The sequence below is a fragment of the Nanorana parkeri genome, unplaced genomic scaffold, assembly GCF_000935625.1.
Source record: "Nanorana parkeri isolate BGI_ZX_2015 unplaced genomic scaffold, ASM93562v1 scaffold971, whole genome shotgun sequence".
In the NCBI taxonomy this organism is placed as follows: Eukaryota; Metazoa; Chordata; class Amphibia; order Anura; family Dicroglossidae; genus Nanorana; species Nanorana parkeri.
In genome coordinates this window covers 36,554-55,197 of record NW_017307239.1, presented here as the reverse complement: position 1 = coordinate 55,197, position 18,644 = coordinate 36,554, and the positions used below count along the sequence as shown (strand labels likewise).

At 40.8% G+C, this 18,644-nt stretch overlaps 1 protein-coding gene across 1 annotated transcript in view; it reads right to left on the bottom strand.

Moving 5' to 3' along the window:
- RBBP8 (RB binding protein 8, endonuclease) overlaps positions 1 to 17,908 on the bottom strand; it is a 51,967-nt gene extending 34,059 nt beyond the window's left edge. Inside the window, exons 1-3 of the mRNA XM_018566743.1 lie at positions 17,612 to 17,908; positions 2,332 to 2,543; positions 1,206 to 1,248 (exon numbers count right to left, since the gene is read on the bottom strand). Of these exons, the coding sequence (XP_018422245.1) occupies positions 1,206 to 1,248; positions 2,332 to 2,449 (161 nt within the window). The 5' untranslated portion in view covers positions 2,450 to 2,543; positions 17,612 to 17,908. The remainder of the gene's footprint in view (positions 1 to 1,205; positions 1,249 to 2,331; positions 2,544 to 17,611) is intronic.
- Positions 17,909 to 18,644: the final 736 nt, after the last annotated feature.

Here is an 18,644-nt window from a genome sequence, read left to right as displayed (position 1 = left end):
CAGTTCTCTTTTAACATTATATTTAAGAGATATGCGAAAATATGCATATTCAGAGGAGAGTGCTTTGACTTGGGACAGGTAAGGGACTAATATTCTGTTTATACTACTGCAATCTGTTGCATTTTATATGCCTGCTCATGCCCCCCACATGCCAGGTTGGCAAGAGTTAACAAAACCAAATGGCATACAGTTAAGCAACGTATCCACGTCTCAGGTTCATGAGGTATGTGGCATGCAGACAGATGTGCCTTAACTCTGCATACCAATCTATTAACACTTACTAGAAGACAGCCAAGTGCTTACTAGAAGGCTGGGTTCACACCTGGGCGTATCGAATATGCGCATTTGTCGCTACACGTTTTACCGCGATTGACGGTAAAAAAACGCGCGTTTCCTGGCTGTATTCCAATGGATACGCGCTGCAAATATGCCTCCAAAGAAGCTCCTGCACTTAATTGGGCGTAGGGCGTTTTGCAGCGCGTTCCTACGTGCTGTAAAACGCCCAGGTGGGAACCATGCCCATAGGCAATCATTGGTTTTCACATGTTGAGCGTTTTACAGAGCGTAGGAACGCACTGTAAAACGCCCAGGTGTGAACCAGGCCGAAGAGAGCAAAGTGAAAAACAGCTCACCTTGCGTCAGAAGAAAAATATTCCTAGAAACCTACCCCTGACCTGAGGGATGTATTAAAATGTTGACACACATATACAAAGCTTTAAAAAAATCTGAATATTTCAAGGACCTGCTCAGTCAGATGACCTCACTCATCTCTGAATTTGTGCCGACGCTGTCTTTCCTTCTGGAGGGTGGCTACTTTTGTTCCCCTTGGTTCTTGTGTGTTTTAAAGTAGCCACCGCTCCAAGCTTGCTCCTGTGATGGACTACAATCCACATTTACTTTACCAATTTGTATTGAGATTGTAGTCCATCACAGGAGCAAGTTGGAGCGGTGTATACTTTACAACACACACAGGGACTAAGGGGAACAAAAGTAGCCACCCTCCAGAAGGAAGGACAGTGTCAGCATGAGTAACACACAAATAAGATACAGTTTTGTTAATATTGTGGGTATTTGAATGCATTTTTAAGAGTTCAGTTTTACTTTAACTTACGAATTAGGTACCAGCTCTATTTTAAGCCAGAGTTCTAATTAGCAGGCTATAGTAAATTGCTTCTAAATTAAAGATTTTTCACCATAATACTTACAAACATCTCTGTGTCTTCAGTTTGTTGATTTTCACTAGAAGTTCTGAAATAAAAGTACAAGCAGTAGCAATTAATTGATGTGTTGTAGTTCCGATTCCCCACACAGTCCATAATGGTGGCTACAATGTACCCAGATAACACATTTATTAGCGGCTTTGTTGCAAGACGTGGCAGCACTTTGTCAAGGATGGGAAAAGAGCAGTATTGGCCAATAATCTATAGGGCCCATTTATAAATGTTTTTGCATTTCCATGGATTGCAGTACAGTTAAATGCATTGACAATGTTTCTGAATGTCATTTAACATAATTCGTCCAGGCAAATGGTGAAATAAAAACGTTGCATCAGTAAAAGGATTTATATTTCTGTCTTTCCAATCCGGAGTCACTCAGCACAGCCAAGTGGATGATACTGCTTACAGTTAAAGAATACAGTAGTGTCTTCTCTTCATCCCCAGTCTGGCCAATGTGACGAGCAAGCAACCCCTTATGTTTTTAGAGCAGAGGGGAAGCACAGGACCTGAAAGATCACTGTAAAGCACTCTAGTAGCCCTGGGTACTAGAGTGCTTTACAGGATCCATGTGGGCCAATCAGGTATGGTATAGTGACAGTTGGCCAACCTGGACCAATGCAAGTATGCACAATACTTTATACCTGGGGTACAGATTTAAGTATTTGTAAATCAACACATAACTGCTTTCATTTGTCTCGTATTCGAATTTAAAAAGGGAACCAGGAGGAGCTGATACAGAAATTAGTAAGGAAACCCATGCCAACACATATCTGTCAGCCTGTCCTTTCCATATATTTGAGTTTTAGTTTCAGCATTTTGCATTAAATGGACCTGTGCACATGGCTGCACGAGGTACAATAAATCCCCTTTACTTGTAACATTAGCTTTCTTAATAAAACAACGAGATGTTATTTCAAGTCAGAAATCCCTCTGTCCTTCACACAATGCTAGTTTTCAAAGTGTAACCAAAATTAAGCTAAAACAGCAACAAAAAAACACACCATATGTTCACACAAAAGCAGAGAGGCATAAAAACAACTTCATAAATCCATCAACATTAAAAGCAACAAAAAAAATAAAATAAAAAAAATAAAAATCACTTTACTGTTTTTACCTTGAAGCTCCTTGTCATGGCATTCCTTTAGCTTTGTCCACAGGTCCTTGAATAAGTCACCAGCAGGGACACTCTCGGTAGAGCTGGGGCTGCCACAGCTGCTTCCAGATACATTCATGGTAAAAAGAATTGCTCCAATCACTATTGCTTACGTTGTTCAAGCCATACAGCTAATATTGCGCCTCCTTTTTCACTTGTACCTCCACCCTATCCTAGAATGATATAATGAGACAATGTCAAGTATGGAAAGGGACATACAGAAAACAAAAAGTGGCTGTACACCCAGATGCTCTGCCCAGTTCTTTAGGTCGGTCACACCATCGCCTAGCAGACAGCAAATTACAAAATGTAAGAAATCTCTTCTATTTTGCAGGTGATGTGAATGATTTGCTTCTCCTCCACTCTGCATGGCTTCATAGGGAAGACCAAATCACATGCTACATGAGTCTGTAGATTGTTGACACTGTAAACCAAGAAGTGAAAGTCCCTGGTGACAACATGTATAAAAAATCCTTTATTATGAAATAGAGGATCGTTATTAAAATTTTGAAGGGAAGGTGTGTGTGTGTGTGTGTTTAGGGCAGAGGGGTTACAACCACTTTAAATGATGTAACTATTATAAACTTAAAATGCCTCCAAAAAATATATGAACATTTACATATATATATATATTCATTTTAAAGGCCAAAATCTATGACAAGCTCCACAAACACATGAACACACTTGCAATGACAGTGACCTTGCTGTTGCCATCTCTTGGGTGGGCAGCCTCAAGTGAGGGTTTTATATACAGGCAGTGAGAGTCTACACAGCAAGTTCTGGCATCCCTTTGCATCACTATGGTATTTCTGGGCTCTGTTCACACCAGCGCAGTCCGTTCTGGTCCAGACAAGGAGAAATACTGCACGTCTCATTTTCTATGGTCTGGAATGCACTGGAACACATAGAAAATGCATGCAGCAGCACCGGACTGCAACTGAAAGCCTATTTTAAGCTAAAACAAAAAAAAAGGTGGAAAGAAATCACTGTCCTTCCTCCTGGAGGGTGGCAACTTTTGTTCCCCATGGCCCCTGTGTGTGTGTAAAGTAGCCATCTCTCCAAGCTCGCTCCAGGTTTGAACTACAATCTCAGGTTTAGTTTACTAATTTGTAGGAAATATCTATGGAAATGGCCACTGGAAGGATAATATGCTAATGAAATGTACTTCCATGTTGTCATTTTCAAAATACGGCTCCCTAAAAACTCTAGAAGCAAAACTGTTTGGTGATGCACAGATCCCTGCTTTCTGGAGACCAACCCCTAATAAATTTGTTACAAAAAAGGAGAAGGATAGAGAAAGATGGGGTTTTTTTTTTGGTGGCTCCAGAAAGAACAAGTCCAAAAGATATATATCAGTCTCATAAAAGTATAAAAAATATGAATTTATTGAACAACATATAATAAAAGCATTCAATATGAGGTGTCCAGGCCCGCTTTAGCTGTGATCATTCCATCCTCCTCCACCCTGGGTTCACATGCCCTTGGTCCGCTATATGCCAGTGCCGAGCTCACACCGAAAGGACTACCTCTCCCCGCTCCTGAAAAAAGCGCCCCATTGGCACGAAACGCATTGAGCGTATAGGCAGTGCCTTGTTTTCAGCATTGCTAGCAACATATCACCCCCACAAGCTTTGTTTCTTCCACTTGAGATACCATCCACCAATATTTGTCTCATTTTGAGTTGCCTTGTTAATATGTTATTATGATGCTATTTCCTAACATGTATGGGATTATGATCATTTAGGCAAAAAAATCTCAATTGTGGTGTATAGAGGGTGATAGGAGGTATATCTTTTTCCCTGAGGTATACGCTTCGTATTTTTATCTATCATGCATATTGAATGCTTTTATTATATATTGTTCAATAAATTCATATTTTTTATACTTCTATGAGACTGATATATATCTTTTGGACTTGTTCTTTCTGGAGCCACCAAAAAAAACCCATCTTTCTCTATCCTTCTTTTTTGTATCTAAAAACTCTACAGAGAGCGCAGCGGTATCTTTAACTTTCCATAGGGCGACATATGCAGAGACTATTTATTAGAAAGCAGGGGCAGGAAACAAAGGGCACACACATCGGACGTATTGAGCGAGTACAAATAGTAATATAAATGAGTAAACAAAACATGAGATTGTATTTCATCACAGGAGTGAGCTTGGAGTGGGGACTACTTTACAACACACACAGGGACCATGAGGAACAACAGGTAGCCCCCCTCCAGAAGGAAGGACAGTGTCAGCACTAATTCAGGGATGATTTGAAGATCTACAGCCGAGTGATACACAAATAGATAGAAAAAGATATATTTTTGTTAATAGTTCAGGTATTTGAGTCCATTATTAACTACTGAGTTTAGTGTCACTTTAAAAGAATGCCCTTCTCCAGTGCCGTCAGATCAACCTTTAGTCCCTCAGAGCTGTACCCAACCACCACCAGCTCCGCCACTGACACTTCCGGATTCTAGGAAGTTCTTTTCGGTCATTGGTAGCCACTTGTGATGTAACTACTACGTATGCGCACAAGAGTTACATCCTCCACGGCACCTGGCCCATTAATGGAGATATAAGACAGCACCATAGGGGACATCACAACCCTTCTATGATCTGCTCAGTGCTTCTAGCAGAACAGAAATATTCACACTCTTAAATGAAAAGAAGAGTCAGGCAGACGTTACACTTGATTTCGTTTTTACTTATATACTTATTAGGGATGCACCGATATATCGGCCGAAAATTGAACTTTTGGCTAAATGGGGAAAGTGCAATTTTGCTGCCGATACAGCGGCGCATCCCTACTTTCTTTCCTCCCCGCTGGGCGCTGGTCTGTGTCCCAGCGGGGAGGAGAGAAACTGTGACAGCCGGCCGAGCGCTGCGGGAGGAGAGCGCTCGCACATCGCTCAGCCTCCTATCACAGTCCGGCAGAGCGGCCTGTGGGCGGAGACAGCGCTGTCACAGGAGGCTGAGCTCTCCTCCCTACACCGCTCACTCAGCCTCCTGTGACAGTGTGTCAGAGAGAAGAGCGGTACAAACATTCAGTGATCGCTGAGTGTTTGTACATAATTGAGGACATGGTATGGTTACTATATCCTCTATTATGAATGAATGGGAGTGATCTACATCACCTCCTGTTCATTCATAGTTGTAGTTATAGTAATCACAATGTTCTCAAGTTATGAATGAACAGGAACACTCAGAGGATTCCTGTTCATTGATAACAGGGGACACAGAAAAAGAGATTGAGGACTCTGTTCTCAATCTCTTTTTCTATTTTAAAAGGGAAATATCAGGGGTCTGTTTAGACCCCCAATATTTCCCCAAAGCCCCTAAAAAGTAAAAAATAAAAACATTTAATAAAAAATGAATATCATTTCTTTTTAAAGTCTATAAAAAAATAAATGAAAATTAAATATTTAAAAAAATTAAAATAAAAAACATTTTCGGTTTTGTCCTGACAAATAGAAGAATAGCGCGGGAACCTTAGGAATATCCTATTGCCTCCTGGATTTGCAGTAGTATTAGGACGGGGTATTTGGATTCTGGGCTGGCAGCTTCTCCATGCCAAAGGCTATGCGCTATTTGCTTTGTGTGTAACTGAGAAAGTCTTTGAGGCTGATTGCCCAACGTATAGCTAAGTGGGCGACGTATGCAGTGCACTACTGCCACTGGATGGAGCAAAGGAGCATAGGGAATTCCTATACGCTGGGCGGACGAGTTATAAACCTGCCCCTTTCATTGAAGCATGTAGATGCACATTGTACCTCAGCAGAAATAAACCAGCCGCTGACACATGTTGTTTCTACACCAGTTCAGTTCACTAACCACATATAACTATAGTCAGTCCAGTATACAGAGGGGAATTTATCAAAACTGGAGCAGTTGCACATGGCAACCAATCAGCTTCTCTGTTCAGTTGAGATTCGAAAATTAAACAGAGAAGCTGATTGGTTGCCATGTACAGCGGCTCCAGATTTTGTCTGCTCCAGTTTTGATAAATTCCCCTCACTATCTCCAATTTAAAATCCTGATGAAGGGGGCATTTTGTGACTCATGAAAAGCGTTCTGCAATAAAATACCCTTTTTTGGAATTAATTTGTGTCTGGACGATCGACTTCCGATTTGGCGCTTCAATCTTAGCCTTAGTTAACATGGCATTGCAGAGACAAAGAAAGGTATTTGTCCATTCATTTATGCATCACTATTATATTTGTTACTAATCAGGAATGTCCCAGCGGGGAGGAGAGAAAGTGACAGCCGGCCGAGCGCTGCGGGAGGAGAGCGCGGTGAGCGGCCGGTGTCTCTGATTCCACACCGCGCGGCCGCCTATCACAGTGCGGTAGAGCGGATTTCGGTATCGGTTTCGGCCTGACAATTTTTTCTATTTCGGTTTTTAAATTTCTATTTCGGTGCACCTTTAGTTAAAGTATTACTAAAGTCTTGGAGGGGGATTTACCAAAACTGGAGAAGACAAAATCTGGAGCAGCTGTGCATCGTAACCAATCTGCTTCTTTCTTTCATTTTCAAATCTTAACTGAACAAAACTGTAGAGAGAAGCTGATTGGTAGCTCTGGGCAACTGCTCCAGATTTTGTCTGCTCCAGTTTAGATAAATTCCACCCTTAGTGTTTTGTTTTCTTTTACCATAATTTGCATTCTCTGCATTATGGTAAAAAAAACCTGTACATTTCTATAACCCCTGACCTCCCCAACCCCTCTCGCACACACTTTACCTGTGGTCACTTAACTCCTCCACTGGAAACAGGAAGATACTCAGCTTTCCCCAAACTTTCTGGTCCCGGGGGAGAGTACGGAGGACAGAAGAGTCATAGGTCAAATGCATGCTGTGCATCTATGGACGCAGACAGCTAGTTGCGGGTGCGCACGCACGTGTGACACCTCAGCAGCCAGCTAATTGATGGACACCCGCATTTGGGCGGGGGACGACAACTAGAGAACGAGGAACTAAAGTTGAAAGAAGAAACAAAAGGCAGTTCAAGTAAGTCAGGCCCTCATCACATCTATACAGTGTATAGGACATTCCATGGCGGAAGGAGGAGAGAGGCTAAAGGGAACGCTGTCGCAGCTGGCCAGCTCCAAGGATCAGGTGGTTCAAACTTTGCCATTTTCCTCCCTAGACCAAAATGAGCGCATAACCCATGCAGAGGTAGCCCCACTGCAAGGGTTAAGAAAAAATGTCCCCGGAGTTCTGATTGAACTATTCATGTGCAATGTTTCCGGGCCCCGTAGTCTCCAGGAGGAGTGTGTGTGACAATGCAGGAGCACATTGTTCTTATTGAGTATTATATGAATTAGCTTCAATTCTAAAACAGAAGAAAAGTTATGACACATCATTGCATTGTTCAATTACGGGTCTGTTCCTGGAAATGAAAGCAGAACCAATACTCCCCAGTATATACAATGCATGCATTGCTGCTGCCAGCACCACAGCTCCCTCCATAGCTATAATCCGCTCAGCCTAAAGCGATCCCTCCACACACAGACACATAAGAACTATTACCCCCACACAGCCGACCGGCACTGAGCGGATCGGCACTGTCTCCTGGGGTCCAGTTGAGTCTGTGTTCCAGGCGGGAAATACAAACACGAGGAAGTCTGTCACATTACGTAAATCCAAGCCATAGTACACATACAAACATGACCGCCGTGCTCGTGCTTGTGTCCGGACAGCGCATGCGCAGTGCTACCCGGCGAGCTGAACATTAGCACAGTTTGCTGGTACTGTACAGCTCGTGCGCACTCAGCAATGTAAACGAAGCAGCCCGCTGGACATATGGTGTAGGGACAATATATAAGAACGTCACTATTGTATACGTTGCCGCTACACCTAACATTGTTACCAGTAGCATGTTGCCGTGCAAAGATCGGACTAGCTGTCCCAAGTTGTATTTTTTAAAGCATTGTTAGTAGCTCCAGGATATATCATTGAGGATAGTGGGAGATGAGTTTATAGAATTAAAGCCAAACTCCAAGAATTGTTTTGTTTGTTTGCTTTCTGCTCTATGCAAGCAAGTTACAATGAGGTCTGGATCCATGGTGGTTAGTTTTACAGGGGTATTCATAAAAAGAAGAGTTGGAGAAGGCAGGAGAAGTGAACAATAAAGGCCAAAATAGCTGATTTGGAAAGTGAGCTTAATTGGAGAATTTGTCCAAATCAGCTATGTTTTGTTCTAGATTGTTCACTTCTGCCTTCTCCAAACTCTTCCCCCTTTTGTGAATAACCCTGTTAGAATCTTAGAGGGCGAATAACCGACCGGAAGTGAGCCGAACACTGTTCGGCTATTCACTTAAGGCTTGTACAGCTGATTTCAGCCGTACATCGGCTGGCTTCGGGTCGGCCGAACATGCTTAGCATTTTCGGCTGACCCGAAGTGCAGAAGGAGTTCGACTCAGCCGCTCCAACATCTAAATTGCCTGAGCCGAACCTCCAGCAGCCTACTCGCTGCTGTTCGGCCTATTCTCATAGTGGCCGAATGCCGCCCCTCTGCATTTGGCTCGGCTATTCTGCTCAGTACCTCTGTGGTACCGAGCAGAATAGAAAGAAAAGTAGAAAACAATTGGGCAGAGCTAGCAATGACAGCTGGCTCTGCCCAACTGTTTCCTATTGGCCGGGACCTGCTGTCACTACAATGAGAGCTCAGCGGAGCCGGTGGTGATATCAAAGCTACCAGGTAACCGGGGGATGCTGAACTGTCATTACAATGAGAGCTCAGCTTTGATATCACGGCCGGCTCCGCTCTCATTGTAATGACAGTTCAGCGTCCCCTGGCAACCAGGGGACGCTGATCTGTCATTGCAAGTGGTCGGAGCCAGCCGTGAGATTGCGTCTGGCTGCGCCCAGCTGCCAGTAGCAGGCTTTCGGCCAGCCCGCTTCGGCTTTCACTTCGGCTCAGTCGAATTTACGCCCTGTTACGCCCGTCTCTGGCCAGGTCCAGAAAAACAGATAAGATCATGCCGGAACGGGGGTAATCTGATGTAAATGGACACATGTCCGTTTACATCCGATTCCCCATAGACAGACATGGGGTCCAGTAATTCAATTTTTGTCCTCCATCGCAAGATGGAGGAAGAAACTGTATGGACACGTATGTCGCAGAGGTGACATCCACTCCGTACTGACGGCTCCGATGTCAGAAGTTCTCCATCAGGTCCCCTTCTAGTGATTGACAGCAGCAGAGGGCGGGTGCAATATCTGGTTTACTATTGGCTATTGCAAAGTGAAATAGCCAATAGGAATCTAGCTATGCAATCCTACGGTGGTTAATTTTTATTTATTCTAACGGCAGCAGAACCGCCCGGCCAATAGAAAACAGTTGGTCGGAGCTAGCTGTCCCTGCTAGCTCCGCCCAATCGTTTTCTATTGTATTTTTTCTACTTTTTTAACTGTTTTTCTATTCTGCTCGGTACCACAGAGGTACCAAGCAGAATAGCCGAGCCGAATGCCAGATGTTGGATCGGCTGAGTCGAACTCCTTCTGCACTTCGGGTCGGCTGAAAATGTTGAGCATGTTCGGCCGACCCGAAGCCAGCCGCAGCAAGCCGATGTACGGCTGATTTCAGTCGGTATACGGCTGAAATCAGCCATACAAGCCTGAAGTGAATAGCCGAACAGCGTTCGGCTCATTTCGGGTCGGTTATTCACACGGCTGCCTTTGTCAGCTTTGTGAATAGACCCAAGACTTTATAAATGCATATGTCATGTCAAATTAAAGCCCATTTTGTCCTTTAAAAAACCGTATATAATATATGTAGGTGCAATGAATGAGGAAGATGGAGATTATGGTTAAACAAATGCATAGCAAAAATGGAAACATTGCTCCGATCCCCAGGAACTAAAACAAATTCTGAAACTGTGTCACTAAAGGGTTAACACCGCATTTACATATTAAAAATACATGTTTTTTAATATGTCACTGCAGTTTTGGGTAAGAGAAATAAAACTAAAGATTATTGTTAATGTACAACTTGATTAGACAGCATTGTGGACATTCCTTACATTCACTAATCCATTGTGTTTTCCTCAGACTACATTCTTTTTCTGTATTTTTGGCCAACACAAAGGCTTAAATAAACATCTGAATACATATGCCTATTGACAGTGTCTGATGTCAGCCTTGGTTTATGACATGCATTTGCTTATTGTGTTCTTTTTTCCAACCTCTGAACATTACTGGACCAACTGGAATGGCACCTGTATGTGTATATGAGGAAATACAAACTGCATACAGGTACGTAGACAGTAGACGTGTGGGAAACGTACCTGTTATGATTCACAAAGGGGAAATTAATATAGCATGTTATTGCATATTATCATTATTATTAGTCTGTGCTGTGTGTTTCTGTGAATGGTATATATATTTGTATATGTTATATTTTATACAGTATGATATAACATTAAATATGAATTTATTTTATTAATTATAGGTATTTATATAGTGTTGACAATTTACGCAGCGCTTTACATAGCACACATTCACATCAGTCCCTGCCCTCAAGGCGCCTACAATCTAAGGCCCCTTTCTCACATACACACATGGCTAATTTAGAGAGGAGCCAGTTAACCTACTGGAGTGTGAGAGGAAACCAAAGAACTCGGGGGAAACCCGCACAAGCACAGGGAGAACATGCAAACTGCTTGTAAATAGTGACCTTGCCGGGATTCGAACCATGGACCTCCAGTGCTGCAAGGCAAGGGGGAGGGGCCAACTGCTGCAGGTATGAAATGTAGGCACCTAAAGATTCCTGCACATACCCTGTTTCCCCAAAAATAAGACCTACCCCATTTCATTGATTTCAGCAAATAATGTGGAATTGTTCAAGAAACTTTTGGACGATTTCTTAAGGGACCGCAATATACAGGGGTACAGGTACTCCTAGAATTAGATCCTAATAGGTTGGACTTGATGGACTAATGTCTTTATTCAACCTCAAATACTATGTAACTATGTGTATTTTTAAGCCAAAAAATATATAAGACAGTGTCTTATTTTCTGGGAAACACGGTACCTGCAACAGCCTTCAAGACTTCTTATCATGGCCAAATGCTGGGCCTTTCTGACTTCCAGGCATTGTCAGAGCTTGCTGCTAAGCCCTGCCCCGACACATAATATTGTCCCATCACTATGAAGGAAAGCCTCACTGGCCAATAGGAAGCAGCCAGCAAGCTTCAGCACCATGAGGAGGTTAGAAAACCTGTTGTGTCAGAATGGCCTAATTTTGGTCAATTCAGCTGGATATCTGAGCTGTGGGTAGTGCTGTGGGTGGCCCTGTTGGCACCACCCAGCTTGACAAACTTCTAATGCAAAATCGAAAGAGCATGGTGTATAATTGTTGGCCAAAATTATAATTATAATTATTTAATACAGGATTTATATAGTACCAACAGTTTGCTCAGCGCTTTACAAAATACAAGAGACAGTACAGTTACATTACAGTTGCATACAAAAGGATAGGAAGGGCCAATCAGATGCAGTCACTGTTCAGATATTCAAGTGCTAGCCGTCTGAATACAGTAGCTAGCAGGGGGAGACTCCTCTTTGATGTGGATGTAGGAATCAAGTGATTCTTCTTGTTCAGCCCGGAGGGCTGAACGAAAGAAATCTAGCTGTGTATGGCTAGCTTAAGATTCATACGTGACAGGAAGATTTGGGAGGCTACTGTAGCTATGTGCAGGTACCTCTAAGGCCTGCATCTCATGTCTGTGGCAGTTTGTCCTACTTACCCCTAGTAACACAGGCTCTTTAAAGAGAAATGTTGTTACCTTAAAATAAATGCTGATAACGTAAAGGGCTTCTCACATCTCTTAGATGCTCAGCAGCACCCTCCACCCACATGCTTCAGCCATTTCAAGGGTTTATTCCACCCCCCACTTGAACTCTTGATTTATGCATTTATTTTACATTATGGGGAAAGAAGCAAGAAGACTGACATCCCTTTTGATTGGATTTCCTATGGCTACGACAGTAAAGACTTTTGCTTAGGAGTACTTTCTGCTACTTAGAGAGGAGGAACTCTACTAAGACTGGAGCAGACAAAATCTGGAGCAGCTGTGCATGGCAATCAATCAGCTTCTAGCTTTCATTTTCAAAGCTTAACTGAACAAGGGGACGAAAGAAGCTGATTGGTTACTATGGAAAGCTGCCCCTGATTCTGTCCGCTCCAGTTTAGTAAATTCCACCGAGAGAAGTAAGAATCCAGGGATGCAATCCACTACAAAAATACATTAAAAATGAATATAAGTTGGTTTATTTCATTACAAATGCAGTAGTAAATGCAGTAACGTCTAGCAGCCAAGCGGATGTTACCTGTCATCAGTATGGAGCAGTCGAATAATAAAATATGTTTGCTGATAGTTAGTTGTCATTTGCTGCATAGATCACACATTGGCATCCATTTACCCTTATGGTGGATGTAGGTTGTTATGGTGTTATTTAGTACTGCAGCATTATTTATGAGATACATGGGAAAGAGATTTGTACAAGTTGTGGCTGCTGAGTGTACAGGGCCCCCATTCTGCATGAGCAAAACAGTAATCACTCCTCGAGAAGGTGAATGGGGGCTGTAACAAATGGAATATGCACAATGTATTGAGTGCCAGCACTCAGTGCCAGCATAGTGTGTTTTAATGTGATGCCTGTGCCATAGTTAGTAATGTAACTTTTTGTTTTTATAAAGAACTTTTATAGTATGTGGAAATTATATTATAAGCTTAAATGCCCTTTAAACCTATCGAGGTTAAAAAACAAGTACAAGTTAAACAATTGGTCTTTATGCTACATAGTAATTGAGGTTAATATTTAACGTTATGTGTAAATTGCAGCAGTCCTACTGTACATAAATGTGACAGCTGGTCAAAATAAAAATATCTCTAAGACAGCGGTGGCTTGTAAATCTTTGATTTATGTTATCACTCAGTTGCATAGAATAGCAGCTGGTATAAAGACCTCTATATAATAGATGCAACCTATATCAATTTCTAATCAACCTATATCCAAAACCATAAGGAATGGTAATTTGGTAAGGACACGTATGCACAGCATACTTGCACATTAGGGTATATTTACCTTACAAGTGTGCCCTTCTCCAGTGCTGTCAGATTATTCTTCTGTCCTCAGTGCTGTCCCCCGCCTCTGCCATCTCCATCACCAACACTTCCCAGTTCTTGGAAACCCTCTTCGGCCATTGGGTGGCCTGTAATGATGTATCTCCTGCACATGCGCACGGGAGTTACATCCTCCATGGCACCTGGACGATTCATGGCATACTAGAGCTGTAGTAAATGAGCTGAGTGTGTACACTGCACTGCCCATGCATCGTACAGTGTACATGAAAAATTGTTGGGGAGAGAGGGAGAATTGTTTTGACTTTGAATGTTCCTTCTGCCAAAAATCCCTACGTCCCAGCATGTTTTTTTTCTCCTTTTACTTCCACTTTATTATGTTAAGAGTAAGCCAAAGTCCAAATAATAAGTAATAGCAAGTAATGTTAAGACTTGATTATTATATAGACTTGTTTAAAACCCACATTCAAACTGTAGTAATTGAACACACTGGTTACTTCGTAGCATTATTTTTATTTACTTAGATGTTTAGTGCATGATGGTTAAATCACAATGTAAGATTATTAGCACAGTCCAGTGTACCTCTGATAGGTGTTAGATACTAACTTATGTAAATGGTATTGCACCAATCAGGTGTTATGAAATACAGCAATATACAGTATATCATTGTAATTTTTCTAGTGTATGCAAATTGGTCCTAATGATTTTGTCAAAAGGAAATGTTTAAATTGAACTCATTTCCATGAGAAAACCATTATTATGTAAACTACACACAGTTGTTTACAGTTGTTTATGGGATGATAGTACGGACATATCACTTTAGTGTTCATAGTTTGTTCATGCTATGCCAACTAGTAAAACTAAACCATTCCCACTAGGCAATGAATAGTGCAAAAGCCTATATTCAGATAAAAGATAGATCATCAACACTTTTTTCAAAGATTTTACTGTCTAGTTATATAATATCAAGACTTTTCTTTTAGATTGTAAGCTCTCATAGGCAGAGCCTAACTCTCTTGTCTTGAATTGTATTGTAACTGTACTGTCTATCTTTATATTGCAAATTACTGTACAAACTGCTGGTGCTATATAAATCCTGAATCACAATAACAATAATAAAGAAAAGACTTACAATAAATGGTATTACACTTTAAAGAGACACTAAACTCAGAAATCCCCCCCCCCTTCCCCAATGCTGCTGTAATGACTTACCTTAAATGATGCCGCTTGATCCGATAAACTCCTATCTCCCACTTGTTTCCAGCAGTCTCTCCAGCGCTGGTACCAGTATGTGATCCAGCGCAGACTGCTGTTTCTTCCTGTCCCACGGAGTTTGTCCAACGTGCATGCTCTTGGCTGCATGAATTGACTCTCGCTGTGTCTCTCTTCTTCTCCCGGCCGGTGATATCCGTTGCATGCGTCCGCACTCATCCTCCTGCACGACCGTTCGGGGAAGCTGGATTTTACAGCCGGGAGCAAGCGGCGGAGACAGAGGCAAGTTTTTAACTGATTGGTAAATTGTTTTTTATTTTAAATGTTTTCGCATATATTTATTGCTTGCTAGCAGTAGATATATATAGAAAACAATTAGACTTTAATACTACTTTATCTATTAACAAAAACGGATCTTATTTGTGTATCACTCGGCTGTATATCCTCAAATCATCTCTGAATTAGTGCTGACACTGGCTACTTCTGTTCCCCATGGTCACTGTGTGTGTTGTAAAGTAGACACAGCTGAGTGATACACCAATAGGATACATTTTTGTTAATAGTTAAGGTATTTGAATGCATTTTTAAGGTCTAACTCCTGTGTTTAGGGTCACTTTACCAACCTGAGGATAATTTTCTCTGCTTGAGCGAATGCTACACAGTGGATTATTCTGTGCAGCTCTGCAAATGTTAGTCTAGCTCAAGGACAGAATTCAGATTTCAAAGTGAGTCAGATGTTCTCTTTCACATTTTTCTAGTTCAAGCAAATTTTCTGACTATAACACTTAATTATCTATTTTCTATTTTCTTTTGCATAGTAGAGACAAAATATACCCATAATACCTATATTGTAGTATTATTTTAATATTATAATAGTTATTACACATTAAAATAATTTATTTGAAAGAAAACCTGCAAATTAACATTTTATTCAACATATAAAGTACATAGTTGTGTTTGTGTCTGCGTATGTATGTATATTTTATAACGGAATCTTAAAGATAGTCTTTCACCTACAAATGAATACTTGAGTATACAGAAATCAACCAATTTGGCAAAATAATATAATTTGACTGTCTGTCAATAAGCACATTAATGTTGATTAATGTTGAATAATTAATGTTCTGCAGTGTCCAGACTCTATACATTGTTGATAAGTCTGATTCCATGCAGTTTTAATGCATCTTATAGCCTGTTGGAAATGTAAAGCCTGACTGATCTTTAGTTTAACTTAATTAAGTATATTTAGGATTCAACAAAACAAAAGGTGTTTCAAGGCTGAAATTTAGTTCAAATCAGCTAAATATATTCCAGGTGCATCAAAAGAAAAGATGTTCAAAGTGTAACAGTGTTTTAAAGAAAGCAGCCAAAGCCTACGTAGAAAAGCATGTCCCCCCCCCCTGCCAGCATACTGCAGAGGACCCTGGCGCTCTGTGAGGAAGCAGTGGTCTACCCACAGAGGTCTGAGCTTCCAGTCAGCAAAACTCACTCTTCCTGATGATTGAAGAGGTCTGACTTGCCAGAGGCTGAACGTTTGCAGAGGGACCACTGCTTCCACACTGAGAGCAAGGCTTTTCTACTCAGGATCCGCAAGTGTCTCGGCTTGCTTTGAATTGTTCTCAGTGATTCTGCAGTATATATTACATATAAGTTTTACATAGTAGATGAAAGCAGATATTTAACTAACCAACATTTATAACACTGTTTAAATGGCTATTTCAAAAAACAAAAGTTAACTGCTGATAGCCTGCACCACACCTCCAAATTTTACATAATGTATTACGATTGCTTTGAATTATTTTATATCATTTTGGTTTTACGAATGGTGCTGATAGCATGCAGGACCAGAACAGAATGAAATGCCAACGTTTTATGGTTTTGATGCCACACCTCAACAGATCATGCGGGGAATTCTGACAATGGGAAATTGCTCTATTCCTATCATCATAGATAATGGGAGTGGAGAAGACCAAAGTCCTTGTCTTCCAGCTCCAGCAGGATAACAACATAATCCTATATTAACACAACCAGAGAAAGATGGGTATGTTTTAGGATTTGAGAGAGGCACACGGAATAGCCTTATTCCTTTGTTCGTGTGTTTCATTAATATTTTCATGTTATGCAAATATGAGAAGAGTTATGAAAATAATGATACAAATTTAACTTTCCTGAAACTTTCATATACCTTGCTTTAGAAACACTAAACACTGAACTGAATATGCAACCAAGTGGTATTTTAATATAGTATTAATTAATTAGCAAAAATAAAAAAAATTGGATATTTCTAATGATCTGTTATTTTTTATGATTTTGTATGAACACTAATAGGCACCACCAGATATTTAAAGTTGTATTTACAAATTGCTTTAAGAATTTAATAATGATGTGTCAGTGTTTTCCAGAAATATATTTCTGGAAAATAATATATAGAATATATTAGGATAAAGAGTTGCAGATTGGGAGATAGACATATTTCTGCCTTACAACATGATCTGAAAGTACCTATTGTCCTAAGCTAAAGAATGTTCCAGGACACAGAGGCATGATAAAACCTGCCTCCGTGCCTTCCTATACAGTTTATCTGGAGCATAATACTCAATCTGTCTTGTCATCTGTGCATGCAGTTAGTTGGTCATATCACCTTGGCCCTCAGTTGTGCTCAGGATGGTATAGTTATTAAATACTGCACTGACCCCCTTCACACTGTAGTAATGCCTGAAAACATTAAACCATTGCATAGATAGCAATAATTGTGATAAATTGTAAGCTTTGCACAGCTTTATAATAACAGATTACAATTTATTATGGTTTAGGTGCAATTTCAGAAGAATTCTAATGCTCTGAATTGCTTATATGCTGTACCCTGTAAAGGAGTAATAAATATGCAAAATGTATACATATTTAACATCATCAGTAAAACCCACTCTCCAGTAAAGTATTAATAACATACTTACAGTTGTGTAATGTTCTCGTGGATTGATTAGTGTCAATCCTGTCTTCTTCCTATAGCTACAGACTCACACATAGATGGCGAGATACAACCTGGACCATCCTGGGGCAGCTGCTGCTGGTGTGTATGGAAGTGGAGCTACACCTCACATATATACAATGTGCAATGGATATCCTAATATGCTTTTCATTCAACTCGCTGGGCAGGTTTCTACATTCTGTGTAACATGGAATGATACCAGAATTTGTTGGCATACGAAGCCAGTCAAACCGGTTCTTCAATCATCTAGGAACAAGTCCAACCAGTCTGCATCAAAGGCTAGAGCAACATGCTGTGGCTCAGCACCACTAAGCTCCATCCACTTCTGTGAATGATTCATTCCTTCGTCAACTCCCAACGAATGGGGAGAAAATGTTGTAGCCTGCAGCAAAATAATTTTGCAGACTCCAGTGGGAGTGGCAAGCATCCATGTCAAGTACAGAAAGATCTTTTAAAATACATTAGCTAAGCTTGAGTATAGTTTTTACTTCTGACACATGTGCTAGAGGAGTCAGAACGCAATAACAGATGAGGTACTAAAAACTGTTTTAAACGCACATTTAGTTGTATTGTTCTGCTGCACAAATACACCCAGACAAGAATCCATACCTTGCAGGCATGAAAATTAATGTAGTGTAAGTTGTCTGTTGGAAATCATACCGTGTGCAATGTCTGTTAATATAGTTATATATTATACACGTAAATAATTGCAAAAGAGTGTTCAGACTGTCACTGTACCACACAATAGTGTTACTTTGTTTAAAACATATGATTTTTATTTCCAAATCCAAACAATTTTTTTGCAATCATTTACACTGATTAGCAGATCTGGTACCTTTTAAGCCACTAAAACTATTTTGTAAGTATATGTTAAACACAGCGGATACAAATTTACTTTGTGGAGTAATTTTGTTCTATAATATTGCATGGGAGCATGATGATATACAGGTAGGTGATATACAGTACATTCAACAAATTACCACAAGGCAGTGGCATAA